General features: G+C 38.5%; 1 protein-coding gene across 1 annotated transcript in view; it reads left to right on the forward strand.

Annotated features, from left to right (window-relative positions):
- The first annotated feature begins 1,690 nt into the window (after positions 1-1,690).
- Positions 1,691-20,684, forward strand: part of OBI1 (ORC ubiquitin ligase 1) — a 56,983-nt gene continuing 37,989 nt past the window's right edge. Inside the window, exons 1-4 of the mRNA XM_004448752.5 lie at positions 1,691-2,487; positions 15,320-15,455; positions 17,426-17,517; positions 19,269-19,517. Of these exons, the coding sequence (XP_004448809.2) occupies positions 2,416-2,487; positions 15,320-15,455; positions 17,426-17,517; positions 19,269-19,517 (549 nt within the window). The 5' untranslated portion in view covers positions 1,691-2,415. The remainder of the gene's footprint in view (positions 2,488-15,319; positions 15,456-17,425; positions 17,518-19,268; positions 19,518-20,684) is intronic.

The following is a 20,684-nucleotide window of genomic DNA, read 5'->3' on the forward strand; positions in this document are numbered from 1 at the left end:
AAGGAATGCAGTACTGATATATGCTATAACATGGATGAACCTTGAAAACATCGTACTGAGTGAAAGGAAAAAAGTCACAAAAGACCAGGCATTATATGACTCCATTTATAAGAAAACTCTCATAATAGGCAAATCTATAGAGATAGAAAGTAGATTAGGGATTGGCTAGGGCTGGGGGAATGGAGGTTTAAAAAAAAAGTGTGGGGTGGGGAGGGAGTGATAGCTAAAGGGTATGGGTTTCTTTATGAGGAGATGAAAAGTTCTAAAATCGAATGTGGTAATGGCTGCACACATCTGTGAATATACTAAAACCTACTGAATTTACAGTTTAAATGACGGCAATTGTATGGCAGGTAAAATTATAAGCTATTAAAACAGTTAAAAGAAAAGAAACATATAGTCTATTGTATGGGCAGCACATAAACAATGGATTATAATACAATATGAACAGTGCAGAAATAGCCACATAGACAAAGCACTGAAGCAACACTGAGAAGCTGCTCTAAAGACAATGATAGTAAATGTAGAAAAAGATGTTGGAAATAGACTACATTTTAATATTCTACTTAAATTGCAGGTCATGATGTTTAAAATTTACTTTGTGACTAGGCACTGGCACCAATCATCAGGAGCATTTATAAGAAATGGACTTGCCCCAGTAAGTAATGGAAAAGTCTTAAAAGGATTTTCAACATGTCTTCCTGCCACACTGTTTCCAGAGATTGATGTGAGAAACAGAACATTCTCAGTCCTACACTCCAGAGGGTAGGAATGACAAGCCCTAAAATATCATAGTGGGGATAAGCCTGGGCAAAGTGAGAAGAGGGAAGAAAACAGTGGGGTGGGAAAAAGGCAAAGGAAGAATGACAGGGATAGCTTTCTCACTCTGACAGCCTGAGGTCTACAGGCAGGAGCATAAAAGATGCATTAGCAAAACATGTACATTCTAGACCCCATATAAATATGACCTTGTCTTCCAACATCCAGGAAATAGCCAACCAAGATGACTTTTATACCTGGTATTTTGGAAAGGGGGCCATTTAACAGAAAATTATAATATGGTTCTTTTGCCCAGTTCCTAGGAAAAGCAGTAAGAATTCTCCCTGTCAACTGTGAGCAAAGTGTGAACTTGACTTGGACTTCAAGTGAACTACTGAATGCTCGAATCTCATTATTGCCTGGTCCTTTTATAAACATGTTAGTATAAATACATTGACCTCATTTAATCCTCACAAAAAACATTTTACCAATGCGGAAGCTAAGAAGCAGAGAGGTTAAATAACTTGACTATTACCACACAGCTAGTAAGCTGTTGGGACTGGGATTTCTACCGCAGCTGTCCCAGTCGGGAACGCTTGCTCTTAACCAAGAGGCTGCCTGTCTTTTCGAAAGAATAATAAAAGTATTTCCATTAGTTTTGTTTCTGCATTTCCCAGCTCAGACAGTTTCAGTTAGCAAAAATTTATTACATCAGTTCTCCCTAACTTAAAGCAAGTTGCAGTTAAATTCCAAGTCTGATATATTTAAGATTCATTTAGGAATTTTAAAAGTGTCTCTTTCGTTAGTTTAGGAAACGCTATTTTATAACCTTACAAATTCCCCATTTGAGTTCAAGAGCACAGTGTTACACTGCATATCCAACCATGCACCCAGAAACGAAGACGTTAAAACGCATTGTGCAAGTGTTTTCAGAGAGCGTGGTTGGTTCACACAACCTGCAGCTTCATCTCGTCTACGGGTGGAAATGAGTCCGTGCTCCCACCCTTAAAAGTCTCCGTTAAGGTAGAAACCATAGAAGGGTCAACAGAGAAAGCGTGTCTTCAGGGAAAGCTGTGATTAAATATATCCAGACTGTCTCGGAAATAGAGAAGATCATCGTTTTTCAAGTGAATAAACGCGCCCTCTTGAAGCATATTACATCACCGAAGAATGAAAGGGAGCCAGAAAGAGGAGAAAAGCTGTTGTGAAAAACTAAAATGGAAAGATAACGTCTTTTCTCCAAGTTTTCTACTGCTCTGTTTAAAGACTGTCCAGGGCTTAACTTTTAGGTGATAAACTCTCTTCCCACCCCACCCTACCCACCGGAAAGATCCGGAGATTTTAAATCACATTTCTATGTCTTCCTCTCCTTCTCCACTAAGTACGCTTTCCTTTAAACTCGCCAGATCCTCAGTGCTTGTAGTAAACTACCTTCCTTCCCATTCTATGGAATCTTCCCAACCGAGGAAACTTTAAAAATGGAAAGGAAAGGAAAAAACCCTCGGCGTTCGGGACTTTCGAGAGCGCGTTTTCGTTTCCTCTCCCTGGCGGACTGTGGCCCTACCGAGCCTCCGTAGCCGGCCTCGCGCGGCCCCAGTCGCAACGAGGAGCCGAGGTCGGCGGGACTTCCGTGTTGGCGGGATTCTGAACGCTGCCATGGCTCAGACCGTGCAGAACGTTACATTGTCGCTCACTCTGCCCATCACGTGCCACATTTGCTTGGGGAAGGTAATGGGTAATTCGGAGCACAACTAGGAAACAGGGTCTGGTAGGAAGTCGCCCGCCAAAGTCGACAGCGGTTTCCGTGCGGGGCGGGGAAGGGGCGTGAGGCGCCGAGATGGGAGAAGACCGTCACCCGCGTTCTCACGGGATGGGAGGCTGCGTTCTGGGGGGTCGGAACCAGTACGCGGTGATTATTGGGTTCCTCTGGACGCCTTTAGGTTGAAGATGACAGAGACCGGGTGTCTGCAGGGAAGGCATCGACTGCTCTTCTGCCACGGCCGGTGGCCTCGCGCGGGCCGGCGCCGGCGTAGAAGGAGGCGCAGTCAGAAAGGAATCGTGACTTTTTTCTTTTTTTTTTGCCCCTATGCAACCCAGTATGGTATATAGGGAGTGCACTAAAGCACATTTCCTGGGAGCATTAACTTAATGGTTCTCCGCCCACTACACCAGTGTTTATGTTATTGGGCCTACGGTGCTAATTGGGGCGTCATTTTCATTTCCAGCATCCTTTCCTTTTAACTGGGCCTTGAGGATAGCCTTTGTTCTGGGTTTGGGTTCTCAAGGTGAAAAGTAAATACTACGTGCCCCAAAGTGGTGTTTACAATAAGAGGTGCGGTCCTTAATTCCAAGGTCGGATCAGTGTGGAGATAGAATATCCTATCTTTGCGGGGCAAGAGGTGCTTAATGTGTTTGTAAAACAAGGTGGAGAAAGTAGTTTTGAATGTTCCAATGCATTGGCCTCCAGTCTTTTATTTCCCTTCGAGCCTCGATTCGCTTTCTTATAGAGCATTTCTTTAAGGCGAGATCAAGGAGAGAGGAGATAATGAGTACGTGCAGATTTTTGTCCACCCTGATTTGTTTTTACGTTTGTTGTGTGTGTGTGTGTGTGTGTTTACTCCCAAAGTGCAGATTGTGAAACCACAGCTGGAGGCTTAGACTTGATATATACAAACTTCATGGAGCACTTAGTTCCAGCCAGTAGGAGCATCTGTCTTATGTGTTGGGGTCTGTGTGAATTTACTGAGTTCAAGAAGTAGTAGGAAGCCAGGCTTGGGAGCAGTTGATAACTCTTAAAGCAGTCGGAAAGAAATGCCAGCGAGATAAATGTCTGTGAGAGCGTATAAGAGATGGCTTAATCACTAGAGAGATCATGGGAAGCCTCCTGGAGGGTGGTACTGGAGCTGACACTTGATATTGCTACTTATATACCTGCTAATGGGGGTAGGGATGTGGGAAGGAGGTGATGGTTCTGTTTGCTACAGTGCTCTACATTGGATTCCTGACGTGAAGTTCCCAGAAGTATTTTTTAGTTCTGAGTTAATCTCCTCCACCACTAACCTTAAAGACTGACAAAAAAATATCCTTGGGCAATAATTTTCTCATGCCCTAATTTCCATTACTCACTGGTGTGTCTTTTGCAATTGTGTTGAAAATGTATTCATTTGCACAAAAGAGCAAAGGTATTTCCCAAAACCTTTGCCCTTTTTACTTAACAAAAATGATGCTTAATAGGAGGTAGTGCTGAACAGATTACAGAATGCTTTTGTACTTATTAAATTATTTCATTACTGTTCATCTCAGTCCCATGAGATAGGTCGTCAATTTTAAATTTCAAGGATACTAAGGCTTAGAGTCTATGATGGTTGAACTTACATGGTTATCATTTATGTCTTCGGTAGATTACTTTCTGAAACACTCACTTGAACTCATTCATGACAGCAGAGACTGTACCAGACCTTCAATCTCAAAGGATAGATAAATTTCAGTGCAGGAGACAAAGTGGATGCCAGTATATCCTTAGACCATCCCTGGGTGTGGATGAGGGTAGGACAGGGGAAATGTATTCTCTCTCCTTTGCCTAGATAAGAATGAAGACCCAGTCCAATAGGCATTAAGTAATGTTGTACTCAGGATCATGTGGTTTTAATGTTCTAGGACCTAACTCTGACCCAGAAGGAGAGGTTTCTTATAAAAAGGAGCCCTGACCAAGATGATGGAGTAAGACTCTACAGGGCTCTGTCCCTCCACACAAATTTTGAACAACCAGCAAGAACTGGCAGAAACATCTTTCTAAAAGCTCTCGAAAACAGTTAAAGCATTTCAGTAACAGGTCAAGCACCGAATCAAGAAAAAGTCCACTTACAAGCAGTAGGATCTATTAATAATAGCATCCTGTTTGGCCCTTCCTCAGTACCATCACCAGCCAGGCTTGGAGCTGGCCTGTGCTCCCAGTATGGATCCCTGGTCCTGGTTCTGGAGGGAGCAGAGTAATAACCATTTTGCACATATTGGGGGAGTATATACGCCTGGCCCTATCTGTCTGATGTTGGCCTGGGGGACTCTTTATCCCAGAACTTGCCCTGTGTGTAGACGGTGGCTCACCAAGCTCTACTACAAAATGCTGTGGGAGAGCAGTCAATTTGTGTTGCCTGGGATTGGTGACTGTAGAATATACAGTGCAGTAGTCCAGACCATGAAGAAACTGTTTCCTAGGGAAGAGGGGACAAGTTATCCCTGTAAATGGGGTAATTCCTAGTACCACAAGTATATGCCCAAGACAAGGGACATGCACAGAAAGGAAAGACTGGGAAAGGTGTTTTCTATTCTTTAATGCTACCTGTGTACAAGATTAAGGAACAGGCACTTCAGAGTCTAAATTCCAGCAATAATACAATAAAATGTCAGAATGTCCATATTTCAACAATAGAGTATCACAGTAACAAATAAGAAATTCCCTAGAGCAGATTGAAGTTGGTAGAAGAAAGAATCAAAGAACTTGAAGATAAGACAGTTGAAATCATCCAATCCGAGGGGGAGAATGAGGGAAAAATGAAGAAAAGTAAACAGAGACCAAGGAACCTGTGGGACACAATTAAGTGTACTAATATATGCATTGTGGGAGTTGTAGAAGGAGAGAAAGGGACAGAGAGAATATTCCAAGAAATAATGATTGAAAGCTTCCCAAATTTAATGAAAGACGTGAATATACACATCCCAGATGTTCAGTGAATTCCAAACAGAGTAAACCCAAATAGACTCACATCATGCCATGTTATACTCAAACTGTCCAATGACAAAGATAGAGAATTCTGTAAGCCACAAAGGAGAAGCAACATGTTACATACAAGGGAACCTTGATAAAATTAAGTGCCAACTTGTCATTGGAAACCACAGAAGCAAGAAGGCAGTGGGAAAACATATTGAAAGTGCTGAAAGCCAAAAAAAAGTCAACCAAGAATTCTGTATTCAGCAAAACTGTCTTTCAAAAATGAGGGAGAAATTAAGACTTTCTCAGATAAACAAAAGCTGAGAGACTTCGTCACCACTAGACTGACCCTAGAAGACATGCTAAAGGGAGTTCTGCAGGTTGAAAGGAAAGGACACCAGACAATTGACTAAACCCACATGAAGAAATAAAGATCTCTGGTAAAGATAATGACATGGGTAAATATAAATACCATTATGTTGTATTTTTTATTTGTATCTCCACCTTTTACTTTCTATAGGACATAAGAGGCAAATACGTAAAATATAATGGTTTTGAACTAATGATGCATAAGTATGTAATTTGTGACAAGAACTATATAAAGGTGGAGAAGAAATGGAGGGGTATAGGAACATAGTTTATGTATGCCATTGAAATTAAGTTGGTTTAAAAGTAAATGAGATTGTTAGAGATTAAGGATAAAAGTTTAAGCCCCATGGTAACCACAAAGAAAATGTCAGAGAATAGGCAAACTCATAGAGACAGAAAGTGGAGTACAGATTACCAGGGCTGGGGCAGGGGCAATGAGGAGTTAATGCAAAATATAACATTTCTGTTTGAGGTGAAAAGTGATAGTAATGGATGTTGTTGAGAGTACTGCAATATTATGAATGTGATTAATCGCATTGAATGATATGCTTGGGAAGGGTTGGGATGGGAATGTTTTGTTGTATTTGCTTCCCCAATTAAAAGAAAGAGAAATGTAGTACATGAGCCTGGATGGTATCTCAGAATGGAGGACAAAAGAGTCAAAACAATATTATTGGGACATAAAATTGGAATATAAAATGTAGGTTTTATATCAGTGCTAAGTTTCTTGAACTTGATAGCTACACTTAAGGTGATTACGTTGGTGATTATTCTTGTTTGTAGGAAATACACGTGGAAGTATTATATATTTAGGCAGTGTGATATGTGTACCTGTTCTCAGAGGTGGAGGTGGCAAAATGTTAAAATTGGTGGATCTGGGTATCTGTGGAAGGGGGTTATTAGAATTCTCTGTGTGGTATGTGCTATTTTTGCAACTGTCCTGTAAGTATGAAGTAATTTTCAAAATAAAAATTCAAAACAAAAGAAGACAACAACCAACAACCAACAGCAAGGACTATCCAGGAATTTTATTTTGAATAATTTTGAAATTCCCAAGGTGAAGTAGTAGACTCTTGGTACTAAGTCATTTCTGCATTGCACCTAAATTCTTTTTCACAGTCCTTCTAGTCCTTCACTAGGCAGCAAAGTTTTAACACAGGTGCAAGAAAGATTATTATTCTTTCAAGAAAAAGGACTGGCTATTGACTCTAGCAAGGGTACCAAAAGGGCAGAGGAGTTGATTTTAAGTGTAATTGCCAGGCAAGTTGGTGAAGTTGGTCTATAGCCTCTTTCGTCCATGGTCTCCATCAGTTCCACTTTTCTTCAGCCCTGCCCATCCCAGCCTCTTGCTTCTTTCAGACATGTGTCCTCTATAGCTGTCTTACTCCAAGATGATTCTTAACTAACTCTTTTCTGAGGAAGAAAGAACTCTTAGTTTAAAGAGCAACTTGATTTGCGGTTGAATCACATTGAATGTAGATGTTGGCTATGCCACTTATAAACTCTTTTATAATTTCCTTGAGTCTCAGTTTCCACAGCTGAAACTAGATTTGTTACTACCAATATCACTGGATTGTTGGGAAGATTCATGTGACTAGCCTAGGCATAGTGGTTCTCATGGAGTGAGGGTGGGGGATTATAGGGAGGATTTTGCCGCCGCCCTCTCCCACCTGCCCCCCGGAGATATTTGCCAAGTCCTGAGACATTTCTGATTGTCTTCAGGGGAATGCTACTGGCATCTAGTGGGTAGAGGCATGGGATGCTGCTTTGCATCCCACAATATACAGGACTATCTTCTACAATAAAAAAATTATTCTGTCTGAAATATCAGTAGTATCAAAATTGAGAAGCCCTGTCCTAACCAATATAAAACTCTTAAGTAGGTGAGTGTAGGATGATATGAATATTAATGGACAGTAGCCTTCGGATTTTATACCTTATGGTATATTTACTAATGGATAATATCCTCCCAACTACATTTACTTTTTTAAGAAAGGAGTTTTGGAAGTAAAGTCAAGTTTTTTAAGCCTGAAATAGCTTCATAAAAAACAAATTAAACTATATGGTAGAATAACAGATTACGGGACTAATTTTTCTGCACTAAGAACTGCCTTTACAGGCCCATATCAGTAAGAAGAAACTTCCTTTTCAAATCTTTCTCTTTTCCCCTTTTTCCTTCTTCTCTTCACCAGCATCAATGAGCATTACTCTAGGACATCACTTCAACATGCTTACTCCAGATGAGTTGGGAATTGTATATGTCATTTATCCTTGTCATTGTTGTCTTAGAATTATATTTCATGAGTACTGTTTTATTGCCACAGATCTTGTTTAAGAGTAGATTGGATATATACAATAATAATTTAGGCAAATTATGACCTTTTCTGTGTCTTGGGAAGATTTTATTAAAGAAAATTAATGTGTGTGTTTCAGTTTTGTATTATAGCAGGATCTGGGTAGAGAGGATGGGTGGACAAGAATCGAGGGAAGGCTGGATTCTTTATATTTTACTCCTGCAGGTTATAGCGAAATAATTAACAAGCTATTTCTTTTAGAACATATAGTTCTTTCTCTTTTTTGGATTTCTGTTCTCCTAAATCAAATTGAGAATGCTATTGAGAAATCATCATCATATGATAAATACTAGGGCCAAAGAAATGAATTAGTAAACATTTTAAAAATCCAACACAATGACAGTGATAGTACTAGGTATCGAACAGTGAAAATGATTCTCTAGTGGGTGACATTGACAGTGGCTCTTAACAGACAGAGCCAAGGTATCTGCCTGTGGTTGTTCTTCTGTATCCTTTTGGCAGTTTAAATGGAGAAGTTAAACTTTTGCTTTTTCACAGTTTGGCAGTGGCCATTGACCTTTTGCTTCTTGAGATGCTTGTGGGAACATTACCTCCACCTTTCATTTTAGCACTTCAAAATTCACTTTTATTAATCTTACAGTATGCCATTGTACATGTGCTCTAGGTAGATACAAAGATGAACAGGACATAGTGCCCGTGCTTCCATGGAGCCTGACATCTAATAGGGAAGACAGGATATAAACAATTTTCTAAATACAGCACAATGCAGAAAGGAGTGAACATTAAGTGTCAAGGAGTGCCTTATGAGAATCAAAGACACTAATTCTAGAAAGAATTAGTGAAGACCCTGTACAGGTGGTAGCATTTGATTTACATGTTAAAAGATGGGAAACATTTGATTTTGATTATCTGGGAGGGTAGAGAGGCCAGCGAGATATATCGAGCTAAGAGATGAGAGCAGGTAAACAGAGAGGCCCCCATTTTCCATGTCCTTTTTGGTCAACATCAAGTAGATCATTGTGGCTGAAATATAGGTTTTGTCAAATTAAAATGGGAGATCAAGGGAAATGGCTGATTAATAACCAGATTATGTTGTTGTTTGAATGCTACACTTAGAACTGTGAGCAGGGAAAAAAACTATTGCTGCTTAGTAGGAGAGTTGTGAAACTGCTGATGCATATTTTAGGAAGATAGCTCTGGCTTCAATATGAAAGGTGGATAGGAGAAGAAAACATTTGGAAGCAAGGAAACTTGGGAGGAGGTTATTGCAATATATAAGGAGTAAAAGAATGAGAACCTAAACTCATTAGTGGGGTAAGGATGAGAAAGGAAGGGATAGATAATAGGTGAAGGAATATTTGAAGGTAGATTTGCCATATTTCTGCTATTTTGAGATGCATATACTTTTTTCATATTATAACATCTCTGAAATCTGGTTGCATCTTACAAGTGATGGCATCTTAAAATTGTAATTAGAAGTGTTTTTCATTCTTTTTCCTTAGCGATATATAAAATATTGGTTCATCTTAAAATCTGTGGCTTCTTAGACTTGATATACAATATCAGGGTTTGGTGACAGATTGGATGGTGAGAATAAGTAAAAAAGGGTGAGTCAGAGATAGCTCTTAGTGTTCTAGCCAAGTGGTGAGATGGTGGTACCATTTACTTAGACCAGAGGGAGGGTAGGAGGAAGCGCAGATATGTGGAGGAGGCCCAGTTTGGTTTGGGACATGTTATGGTGACAATTACAGAATCCCCATGTAGAGTGTAGAGATGATTCCAGGGCACTAAGATATGGAATGCTGGTGCTGCTGTTTTGAGGGATTACTGTATGGAAGTCACTATGCTAACATCCATTTTCTTAATTAATCTTACCTGTAATTTTCAATTCAGTAACAGTTTTCAGAGGAAGTTGACAGCCAGGGAAATCAAATGGCTTGCCCAAGGTCCAACAGCTCAATAAATAGCAGAGCTGGAATTGACCCTAGGTCTGTCTGTTGAAGTCTAAACTTTGCTACTTACTGAGTTCCAGTTGCAGAGGGAGATTCAAGTGTCCTCAGTATAGAACCGAAATTAATATCATATGACACATGAGATTCAGAGAGAAAGTAGAGCTAGATCAGACAAGATGGACCAAGAGAAAAGGTTAGAGAAAGCAGTCATGCCACCTCCAGGGTTTTGACCCTAAGCATGTCACTCTGATCATATTTCCTTCATACTTACTCTCCACCAGTACCTCAGTCTCATCGAGACCCATCCATTTATTCACTTTTCCACTACCATCATAACCACTCATGTCTACATTTCCCTTATTAGCCATAGTCATTTATTATCACCAGTCTCTTGTCTTTCTCTTCATCTGGCAAAACCCCAACTCTGAGTAAACCCAACCAACTCTTCTTCCTATACCTAAGCAGTTAAATACTACCAAGAAAAATACACACCTACATTAATTAGTCTTTCTTTAAGTTCAAAACCACAGACCTCATACAGGAACTCAACAATGTCTGACAATCATACTACATGTCCCTAGTAAAATTACTTTTTCACTTCTCAGAATAACTGCTTTATTCCTCTGTTTTATCAAATCTATATCCCTTCCCTTTCTCATTTTCAGCTAATAACCTCACCTCATACTCAATGACAAAAATATAATTGACTAAAACAGTGGAACCTCATCCTTCCATCAACAGATCCTCCAACTTCCCTGTATTTGTTCCTAGACTCTTTGCCTTCCCTTCTGTTTCAAAGGTAGGCCAGTTCTCACTCCTAAGTCAAACCCTCCCCTTGTGCTTTGGATCCCATATTCTCCTTGACTTCTTAGGGACTTTGCTGTCTGTGGCTATTACCCCTCTCCTCTTCACTGTTTCATTAATAGCCCCCTCTTTATTGTATCATTTCCATTGGCATTCCTAGCCATGATCTCATTTTTATGCTCCCTCCTTTATAGCAAAACATGAAGGAATTGTCAGTATTCTGTCTTCACTTCTTCATCTCCCATGGTTTCTTAATCTCTAGTCAAGTTTGCATCCCCCACTATTTATTGAAATTGTGCTTGTCAGTAATAGATCACAGTGACTTCCATGCAGTCATATCCCATAACCACATTTCTGTCAACATCAAATTCAGTCTCTCACCAACATCTGGCAAACCTGGCCACTCTCTCCCTCTTGAAAAACTTGGCCCTTTCCAAATCAGTTTCCTCTGCTGGTTCCTCCTCGTCGTCTTCTGCTTGATTTCTACATATTGGAACAACCTAGGTCATGGCACTAGAACACTTTTATTTTTTCCTCCAAGTCTTCAGGCTGGGTGGGGATCTCATCCAATCCAGTGACTTTAAATGACATTATCTTTTTTTTTTTTTGAGTTATTTATTTCTCCCCCCTCTCCATTGTCTGCTCTCTGTGTCCATTCGCTGTGTATTTGTCTGTGTCTGCTTGTATTCTCATTAGACGGCTCCAGGAACCTATCCTGGGACCTTCCAGAGTGGGAGAGAGGCATTCATTCTCTTGCACCAACCTAGCTTCCTGGTATGCTGTGTCTCTTATTGTCTCTCCTCTGTGTCTGTTTTTGTTACATCATCTTGCTGCACCAGCTTTCTGTGTGGGCCAGCACTTCTGCATAGGGCAGCACTCCACGTGGGCCAGCTTACCACACGGGTCAGCTTGCCTTCACCAGGAGGCCCTGGGTATTAAACCCTGGACCTCCTATATGGTAGACGGGAGCCCAGTTGCTTGAGCCACATTGCTTCCTGCCATTATCTTTTATGCCTTTGACTCTCAGACCCTTCCGTGCTTGATTTGTCTATTTGAAAGTATCTGCTTGAGATCACAAAGTTAATATGACCAAAACAGTATTCTTGAATTCCACAGTGTGTGAAACCTGCTCCTCCCCTGCTGTCCCCACATCAGTAAATGATAGAGCCAACCACTGAGTTCCTCAAAACATTCTTTTATATTGGGGAGATATTTAACCTTTGTTTTGGGAGCAAATACTTGGAAAATGTAGATTATCTTTAAATGTGCTTCCAATGGAAGAAGCCTGTAGTAGGTGGGAGAGCACCTTAAATTCCCTTAAATAATATGCACGGCTTTATGTTTTAAGCATTGGCCTTCATTTACTTTCAAACAAGGTTATGCCTTAAAAAAAAATAAAGTCACTGTTCAAAAAGTAGATACCAGTACAGGTAGATAGCCCTTTTTTTCTTAAGCTGAGTTTTGTTTTTTTTTAACTTGTGTTTTACATCTTTTAGGAATATTGCAGGAATATGGTTGGTATGTGTGTGTTTAGGGGAAGCTACAGAATAGATACAGCAGTATCTTCTTGGTTCTTAGGGATTTTTATGGCCTTAAAAGTTTTCATGACTTAGATTTGCTTAAAACACACACTGATATATTATGGTCTGGACTTGAGAATCTCATGAATTTTTAAGGAAAAAACAACCTGCAAAGAAATTTCAGACTTTGCTGCTTGAAACTCTGACAGGAATACCATAGAGATAAGCATTCACTTCTTGATTCTGGTAGAAGCACTTTGGAGTAAGGGTTTGAGGAGTTGTACGTCTTATTTTTTTTTAATCAATCCTTTGTGTACCAGTTGCAATGAATGAATTTGATATAGATTTCTCCAAGGCTAAGTCTAAATAAATCCATCCTGTACTATCTTCTCTGTTTGGTTTTCTTGTATTAGTATTTGTAATCAAGGGAGCACCAAAATGTTTAGAAAGCCAGGCTGAGACTAGAAAGTTTGCTGCTGTGAGACTGAAATGATTACCTGCCTGTCATGGATAGCCATACATCTGTGATTTCTTTGAGGGTAAGGACTTGTATTAGGGTTCTCTAGGAAAACAGAACCTACAGGAGGTATCTGTAAATAGTATGAGATTATTATGAAATTGTCTCATGTGACTGTGGGGATGCACAAGTCCAAATTCTGAAGGGCAGGCTGTGAGCCAGGGACTCTAATGAAGGTCCTCAGTGAGTTCCTTGGGAGATGCTGTCTGTCAAGTAGAGATGGAAAATTCTCTAAATGCTGAAATCACTTCTCGATTTGTCCACCAGTTGGATGAGATGTCACTCATTGCTGACAGGCAGTCTCCTCATTCGATTGCAGATGTAACCAGCCATTTATGCGACCACCTCACTGAGGATTAAAGTCCATGCAATGCCCTTGTAGTATGATTATGCCAGTGCTTGCTTTAACAAATAACTGGGTACCATAACCTAGCCAAACTGACACATTAGCCTCACCATCACAGACCTCTTTCGCATTAACGGATGAATATTCACTGTGTTCTTCTGAGGCAGACATAAAGCAGCGCAAGTGTTTCTCTGTGAAAAATGGTTTGTGGTGGTCCTGTGTCTTCATTCTCATTCTGCTTCCTCTGTTCCCCCCTTGATAGTCTAGTTTTCTAGTCCCCATTGCAAAAGGGCTGTGCACTAGTATTGTTAATAATATTGGAATGAGAAAAATATTAAAAATGGCTATAAAGTGTTTTGAGTCCTACAGCAAAAGTCCCCAGCAAATCACATGAAAACCTAAGTATTTCTTTGCTTGTTTTGGTTGTTGTTGTCAAATGTGTGCTTTTTGAAGAAGATTAAGCCATTATTCACTCTGACAAGTTTCCCTGTTAAGTGAATATGAACTAGCAATTAATTCATTCAACAAATATTTATTGAGTATCTACTATGTACCAGGTTCTCTTTTAGGTCCAGGGGTTTAGGAATGAACAAGAGTAAAGAACTTCATGCTGTCATAGAGTTTACACTCTGGTTGGGGAGATGGCCAATATGGAAACAAGCAAACATAATATCAGGTAGTATAAATGCCATGAAGAAAACCAAAGGAACTTTTCTCTTTTCCCCTTGAAAAAAACAACTACCCACAATTAAAACATCAAACAAGCCACTTCATTTCTTCTAGTTTTCTTCATTTGTAAACCATAACTACACTGTTTGTCTCACAGGGTGGTTGTTGTACGCACTCACACACACACACACACACAGAACAACTGGGAGAAAGAGAGAGAGAAAGCATGTGAAAGTCTTCATAATACATAAGATTCTACATAAATATAAGGCATTATTTCTATTTTTAAAACGGAGTCGAAGTTTTGTGTATTTGGTGTATGTCAATATTTCTGTCAGCACCATTTGACATTTAGATTATAAAACACTTAAGATTGGGGCCCATGCCTTTTGGGATTGTTTTGACTTTCATGCCTTATAGGCTTTTTGAAATTGGTATAAGATGTCAATGCTTAATGGCTGGTTGCTGTTATTCCATAATATGGTAGAATGAATTGAAGGAAGGATTCAAGTATTCTTGAGCTAATAGTCTATAAAGAATCCTCTAGGGAAGTGGACTTGGCCCAATGGATAGGGCGTCCGCCTACCACACGGGAGGTCCGTGGTTTAAACCCCAGGCCTCCTTGACCTGTGTGGAGCTAGCTCATGCGCAGTGCTGATGCGCACAAGGAGTGCCCTGCCGTGCAGGGGTGTCTCCTACGCAGGGGTGTCTCCAGCGTAGGGGAGCCCCACACGCAAAGGAGTGCGCCCCGTAAGGAGAGCCGCCCAGTAAGAAAGAAGGTGCAGCCTGCCCAAGAATGGCGCCGCACACACGGAGAGCTGACACAACAAGATGACGCAACAAAAAGAAACACAGATGCCTGGTGCCGCTGATAAGGATCGAAGTGGTTACCGAAGAACACACAGCGAATAGACACAGAGAGCAGACAACGGGGGGAAGGGGAGAGAAATAAATAAAAATAAATCTTTAAAAAAAAAAAAGAATCCTCTAATCTCAATGTTTAATAATTTTAAAATAATGTAACTTGAGGAAAACCGTCCTGGCCTCAGTGGAAGAAAAAGCGCTTTCTTTTTGGTAAAGAGTGTGGTTGTTTACAAAATAAAGTGTTTAATAATATATCAAAAATTTCAGTCTTCATGGCCAGCTCTCTCTGCTAGTGTCTCAGTTATAGGTATATAAGAAATATTCTAGTCAGCAGAAGCAGCATTTTTATAAATCACAAACTTTTTGTATTCTCTTTTACAGCACCTACTTAGCTGTACGTGAGAGAAGCAGTTTGTTTGCTCTAAACTAAACCATGTTGGGATTCTTGTTATAACTGTTTCACACTTTCTAAAATTTACGTTTCTTTTTTTCAAAGGTACGCCAGCCTGTCATATGCATCAACAATCATGTATTTTGTTCAATTTGTATTGATTTATGGTTGAAGAATAATAGCCAGTGTCCAGCTTGCAGAGTCCCCATCACTCCTGAAAATCCTTGTAAAGAGATAATTGGTAAGGTCCTGTTTTATACAAACATAGCAGCAGACTTGAAACTGTCTCCACATAATGTTTATTTGGGAGAAGACTGAAAAAGACCATTTTCAATAATGTTATTTGGCCAACATCCTACTGGGTGAATTAGTCATTATATAGTGTATATGAAGAGCAACCGAGGGGTAGTGGGCAATATGAAAGATGCTAAGAGAAGTAAACCTTAAAGAGCTTCATGGAACTTATGGTCTGGTAGAGGCTATGCATGTGGACCAAAATATTAATGGTGTCAAGTGGCAGATAGTAAGGACCAGAAAAGCCCCAGAGAGCATAGGTAGTTCAGGCAAGGAAATTCAGCAAGGAACACTGAGAAAGGCTACGTATCTTTTAAACTGGACTTTAATAATGGATAAAATTTTAACTGGTAAAGATTAGGGAAGGTATTTCATGCAGAGGGAATATCATGTTCTAAAGTTTATAAGCAGGAAACCACAGGGCATATTTTTGGGAATGAGTAGTCTAGGTTGTATCTGACTACTGAAATAAGACTAAAAAGGTACATTAACACTTTAATGCATGATGGTTTTTAGAGAGGTAGTGGCATACATTTCTCAGATGGTGACACATGGTTTGGATTGTAAGGGAATGACAGGATGTGAGTAGGTCAGTTGGGAGACTCTTGCCCAGGTGAGGGAGAATGGGAGTCTAGTTAAGGATAGAAAAGAACAGTCAGTGCCACACTAATGGGCACAAGAGGGGAGATAAAACTTGATTTAGAGGATCTTTGAAAAAGAAAACATTTAAAGAGTCTTTTGGTGTTTGGTTTTGATTCTGCTCATAACATAAAGGTTATTTTTCCTAGATGGCAAAAATTGAAATGGTTTTCAGTTTTTGTTTTTGGAGAAATCGAAAGTGAATCTATAATTAGCCATATATTGCAAAAACCTTTCAGAAAACTTAAGTCATTGTAATAATAGCAGATGGAATTAAATAACATTTTTACAATGGAAATGGAAAGGGAAGACTATGTATGTAAAGGAAAGGTTGAACTAACAAGTGGGGTTTCAGAACTAAGAGGTCCGAAGGAGGAATCAGAGAGGGCCCTACATTTTCTTCCTTAGGTAATTAGGTGAAGACTGACAGAATAAGCCTCTTCTCTGTTGCATGATGCACTGTTATGTTAACCTTTTTATCTCTAATTTTACTATCTGTACTGAATTTCACCAAGGAGCCAAGTCTTTTTTTTGTAGAATTTGTGCTTTGATGAAAAAACTTGTTTTTCCCAGCTTTTCTTTAAACCACTTCTCATGCCTTCATTCATTCATATCTAAATGATACTCCATAAAGTCTTTCAGGTGAAATAGTTCATCTGTCCTTGCATTTGGCTAGAAGGTCCTGAAAAAGAACATCTATAAAATGCCTTTGCTATCATGATACTAAAAATTATAAAGAAAAATAGAATAATCATGACACAAGTGAAGAATTTTGAGGAAGTATTCATTATGAGTGTATTTGTAACAAGTTGTTATGGGTATACAATTAATGCTGTAACTCATAATCCATTGTAACTGGGTTGTTAGAATTAGTGAAAAGAGACATTAATTTTTTCAGTTGTTTTACCAGTAACCAGGCACGTTTGAACAGCTAATTGGTTTTTATCATTATTTAACAATTGTCTGGTATTCAGAGTATACGGTAGTCCAAATATGATACATTAATAAAATATAGACCTTGCCTTAATGGAGTTTACAATAATAAGATACAGAAGTAAGTAAACACACGTACGATATTTTAGTGAAAGTATTTCTTATGGTGTTATTTGTTCTGAGGATTGGGATAGAGAAAAGGCCTAGATGCCAGCCCCAAGTGTGTGTATAAAGGAAAGAGTACAAATTAAGTTGGACCACTATATTAAACAATAAGAAAAGAGTTCTTTTACATTTTCACTCTGCCCAAATCACAATGAAAAATTAGGATTTTTTTTTCTGTAGGAGGAACAAGTGAAAGTGAACTTATGCTAAGCCATACAGTCAGAAAGCACCTTCGGAAAACTAGACTTGAGTTACTCCACAAAGAATATGAGGTAAATAATTATAATTTACTGGCAGCAGTAAACACAGGTAAAAGTGAAATACCACAGTCCCTGGACTGTTTAGAATAAACATCCTATGATATATTAATTTAAATGCCAATTTTAAAAAATCATGTTTGATAAATTCTTTTTCTTTTTTCTCCTTCACCATTTCAAATAGAGAAAATGGGTTTGTTTTTTGTTTGTTTGTTTGTTTGTTTTGCTTTTTCTTTTTTTTTTTTTTCATTTAAATACCAAAGGAAGGATTCTAGAGAAAAGGAACAAGTGGAAGCATATTTTTCTTTTTTAATACAAACTTTGTACCTCAAGAGGCCTATCATTTTATAAGTATTTACTCCTTCAGGAAGTTGGGAGATAAAAGAAACTCTCTTGCGAAGGTCAAACTTTTGCCCCTGCAAAGCCTTATGAATGCTCTGGTAAACAGTAACTACAACCTTCATTCCATTTTTCCCTCTACCTTTAAATTCATTGATTGTAAGCCTGATCAATTCTGGTCAAGAAAACTTACTTTATGTCAACTACCAGCAAAGAGAGTTTAGCGTGAAATGTGCTATTTCCTAATTCTTATCTAAAGGTGAATGAGCAGGCTAATTTAATATGGCCGTAGAATTTTTCTAAATAACTTAATGGTAATAGAATAAATGTACTTTTGAATAGTAGACTTTAAGCCAGTTGTGTAGACTTTGAGCTATTTTATGTTGAGGAAAGGGGAAGTATTATTGATCTCCTCTTTAAACACAGAATGTCTATAAGTTAAACTGTATACATGGGAACTATCTTAGCCAAAGTAGGGCATAAATAAATAACTGAATAAGTGTTCATTCATATATGTGTTTTCCTGTTACAGTTGTTTATTCATTAACCAAACAAAGTGATTATCTTATTTTATATACTGTTTATCTTGAAATGAATTGTAATTTAAAATTGTAAATAGTGCTATCTGTGTTAATTTTGCTAACTCCAAAATGTATCCTTTTATACGTAAATGATCATTTATCATTCTCAGGTCCTAATCAAATTATATCTTTGGAAGTTTACTGGCATATTGAGCTATTAGGAGTTTATTTTCTAACAACACAATTTCTAACACACTCAATTTAAGGTGAAATACCCATTATAAATAAATAAATGGTATAACAAGGGTTCTAGCACAAATGTCTGGTGATTAGATTTAAGGTAATATCTAATTCCAGAATGAGGTAACTAATACTTAGAATAGTCATGGTGGTAATTGAAGAATGAGAATCCAGAAAATTTAAAAAATAGCCACAGGTATTATTCTGAAATGTAAAGTGGAAGGAAATGGTGTATGTTTTCATTCTTTCTTCAAGTACAGAAGCAAAAATGTAAGCAACAATTATACATACCTCAAAATTTTCTTCAGAAATGGAAGCTAATTCTCTGTTGGAATTCATGCGACTTTTCTAGTTTTCTGGATATCTTTAATAGAATCAAAGATTTGACATTTTCATTTTTTATATTGAATTATACTAAAAGCAGCATATACATATTGAGTTATACAAAAACTGCACAAATGCCAAATTTTATCAGCATCAGAATACATACATTTCAAGAATTTCAACTGTATGTGACTTTCTGGCTAAAAAGGTATTCTGATGGAAAAAGAGTCTAGGTATCTACAGAATTTTGCATATCAATTTTTTTAAAAAACCCATCGGCTATAGTTTAGCATACTAATTTTAATGTCTGTGTCTGCCTAATTGCTATACATCCTTTTACAGGATGAAATAGATTGTCTGCAGAAAGAGGTAGAAGAACTTAAGAGTAAAAATCTCAGCTTGGAGTCACAGATCAAGACCATTCTGGATCCTTTAACCTTGATGCAAGGCAACCAAAATGAAGACAAACATCCAATTGCAGATAACCCAAGTAAAATTGACCCAGAAACCATAGCAGAGTGGAAGAAAAAACTCAGAACAGCTAATGACATCTATGAAAAAGTGAAAGATGATGTGGATAAGTTAAAGGAGGTAAGTAGCCATATTATCTTGACTTATCATTAGATGATTTGTGGGGAAGGACAAAACCACTGGATGAGCATTTATATGTAACAGGAGAACTTAGTTTTCCCCCTTAAATGTCATTAGCTACCAAAAAGATCAAGTGCTTCCATTTTTTCACTATAATTAGAGACTCTTTAGTGTTTCTGTGCATTTGCATCTTCTTCCTAGAAGAGTGGTATTCACTTTAAAGGTTATGTTTCTATTTTTCCTTCTCTGTGATTTGCCTTAATTTTAACACATACCCAAACTATAAAATGAAAGTTTGGGTCATATCTTTTCTAGCACTAACATTCTCTGAGTCTTAAGATTGTAAATAGATGGTTAAAAGCTTAATGAGCAATTCCAAGAGAGCTGTGAGCAACTACTTTAGACTACTCCATGCAAAAGAATATTGTAGTTTAAGAGGCTGGTTAATTGTTTCAATTGTTTACCATCAATCCATCCATCCAACAAAATAGAGAATGCCTAGGACAATGTATACTAGGATTATCTAGTCTAGGAAGTGATGAGATTCATGGCATTAGCACTAGAGGCTACGTTCAAATGCTGTAGAGTTCTGTTGAACAAAGGCCAACCTTTGGCATGAGTTCAGATTAACAGTAGAGTCCTGATTTGCTGAATGGAGGTGGTTTTTTGGTATCCAGGTCCACAGACACCCACTCAACCTATCAACAGTCCCCTAAAATTCTTCCTCTACTGAATTACTAAATCCTACCTCCTGATATTATTAATGAGCTCCATATGATATTTGAAAGAAGTACCAGTATGTTCTGGCTCTCAGATCTTCAATGAGATTCAGTAGCAGAGAAGTGTTTGCCACTTAGTGTGTATACTAAACTTTTCCTACATCCATATATAAAATAAATGCTCTTTGGGTTCAGAGAAGGTCACAGTGAAAGGAAGAAGGGAACTTAATGCTTTCGGATACAAGAAACTATAGCTATAACTGCACCAAGCTTGTTACAACTTTAGAGGAAGTGTGTAATCTCTAGGTATTGAAGGTCAGAGTTAGCATGATGGTTTGTGTAAGGAGGGAAAAGAACAAAAAAAGGAACGAGAGCTGGAAGCTGACATTTATCAATCCACCATGTCCTCTTTAACATTTCTGCCTTTTTGTAAACTATCTGTAAGACC

The sequence above is a fragment of the Dasypus novemcinctus genome, chromosome 15 (assembly GCF_030445035.2).
Source record: "Dasypus novemcinctus isolate mDasNov1 chromosome 15, mDasNov1.1.hap2, whole genome shotgun sequence".
Taxonomy (NCBI): Eukaryota; Metazoa; Chordata; class Mammalia; order Cingulata; family Dasypodidae; genus Dasypus; species Dasypus novemcinctus.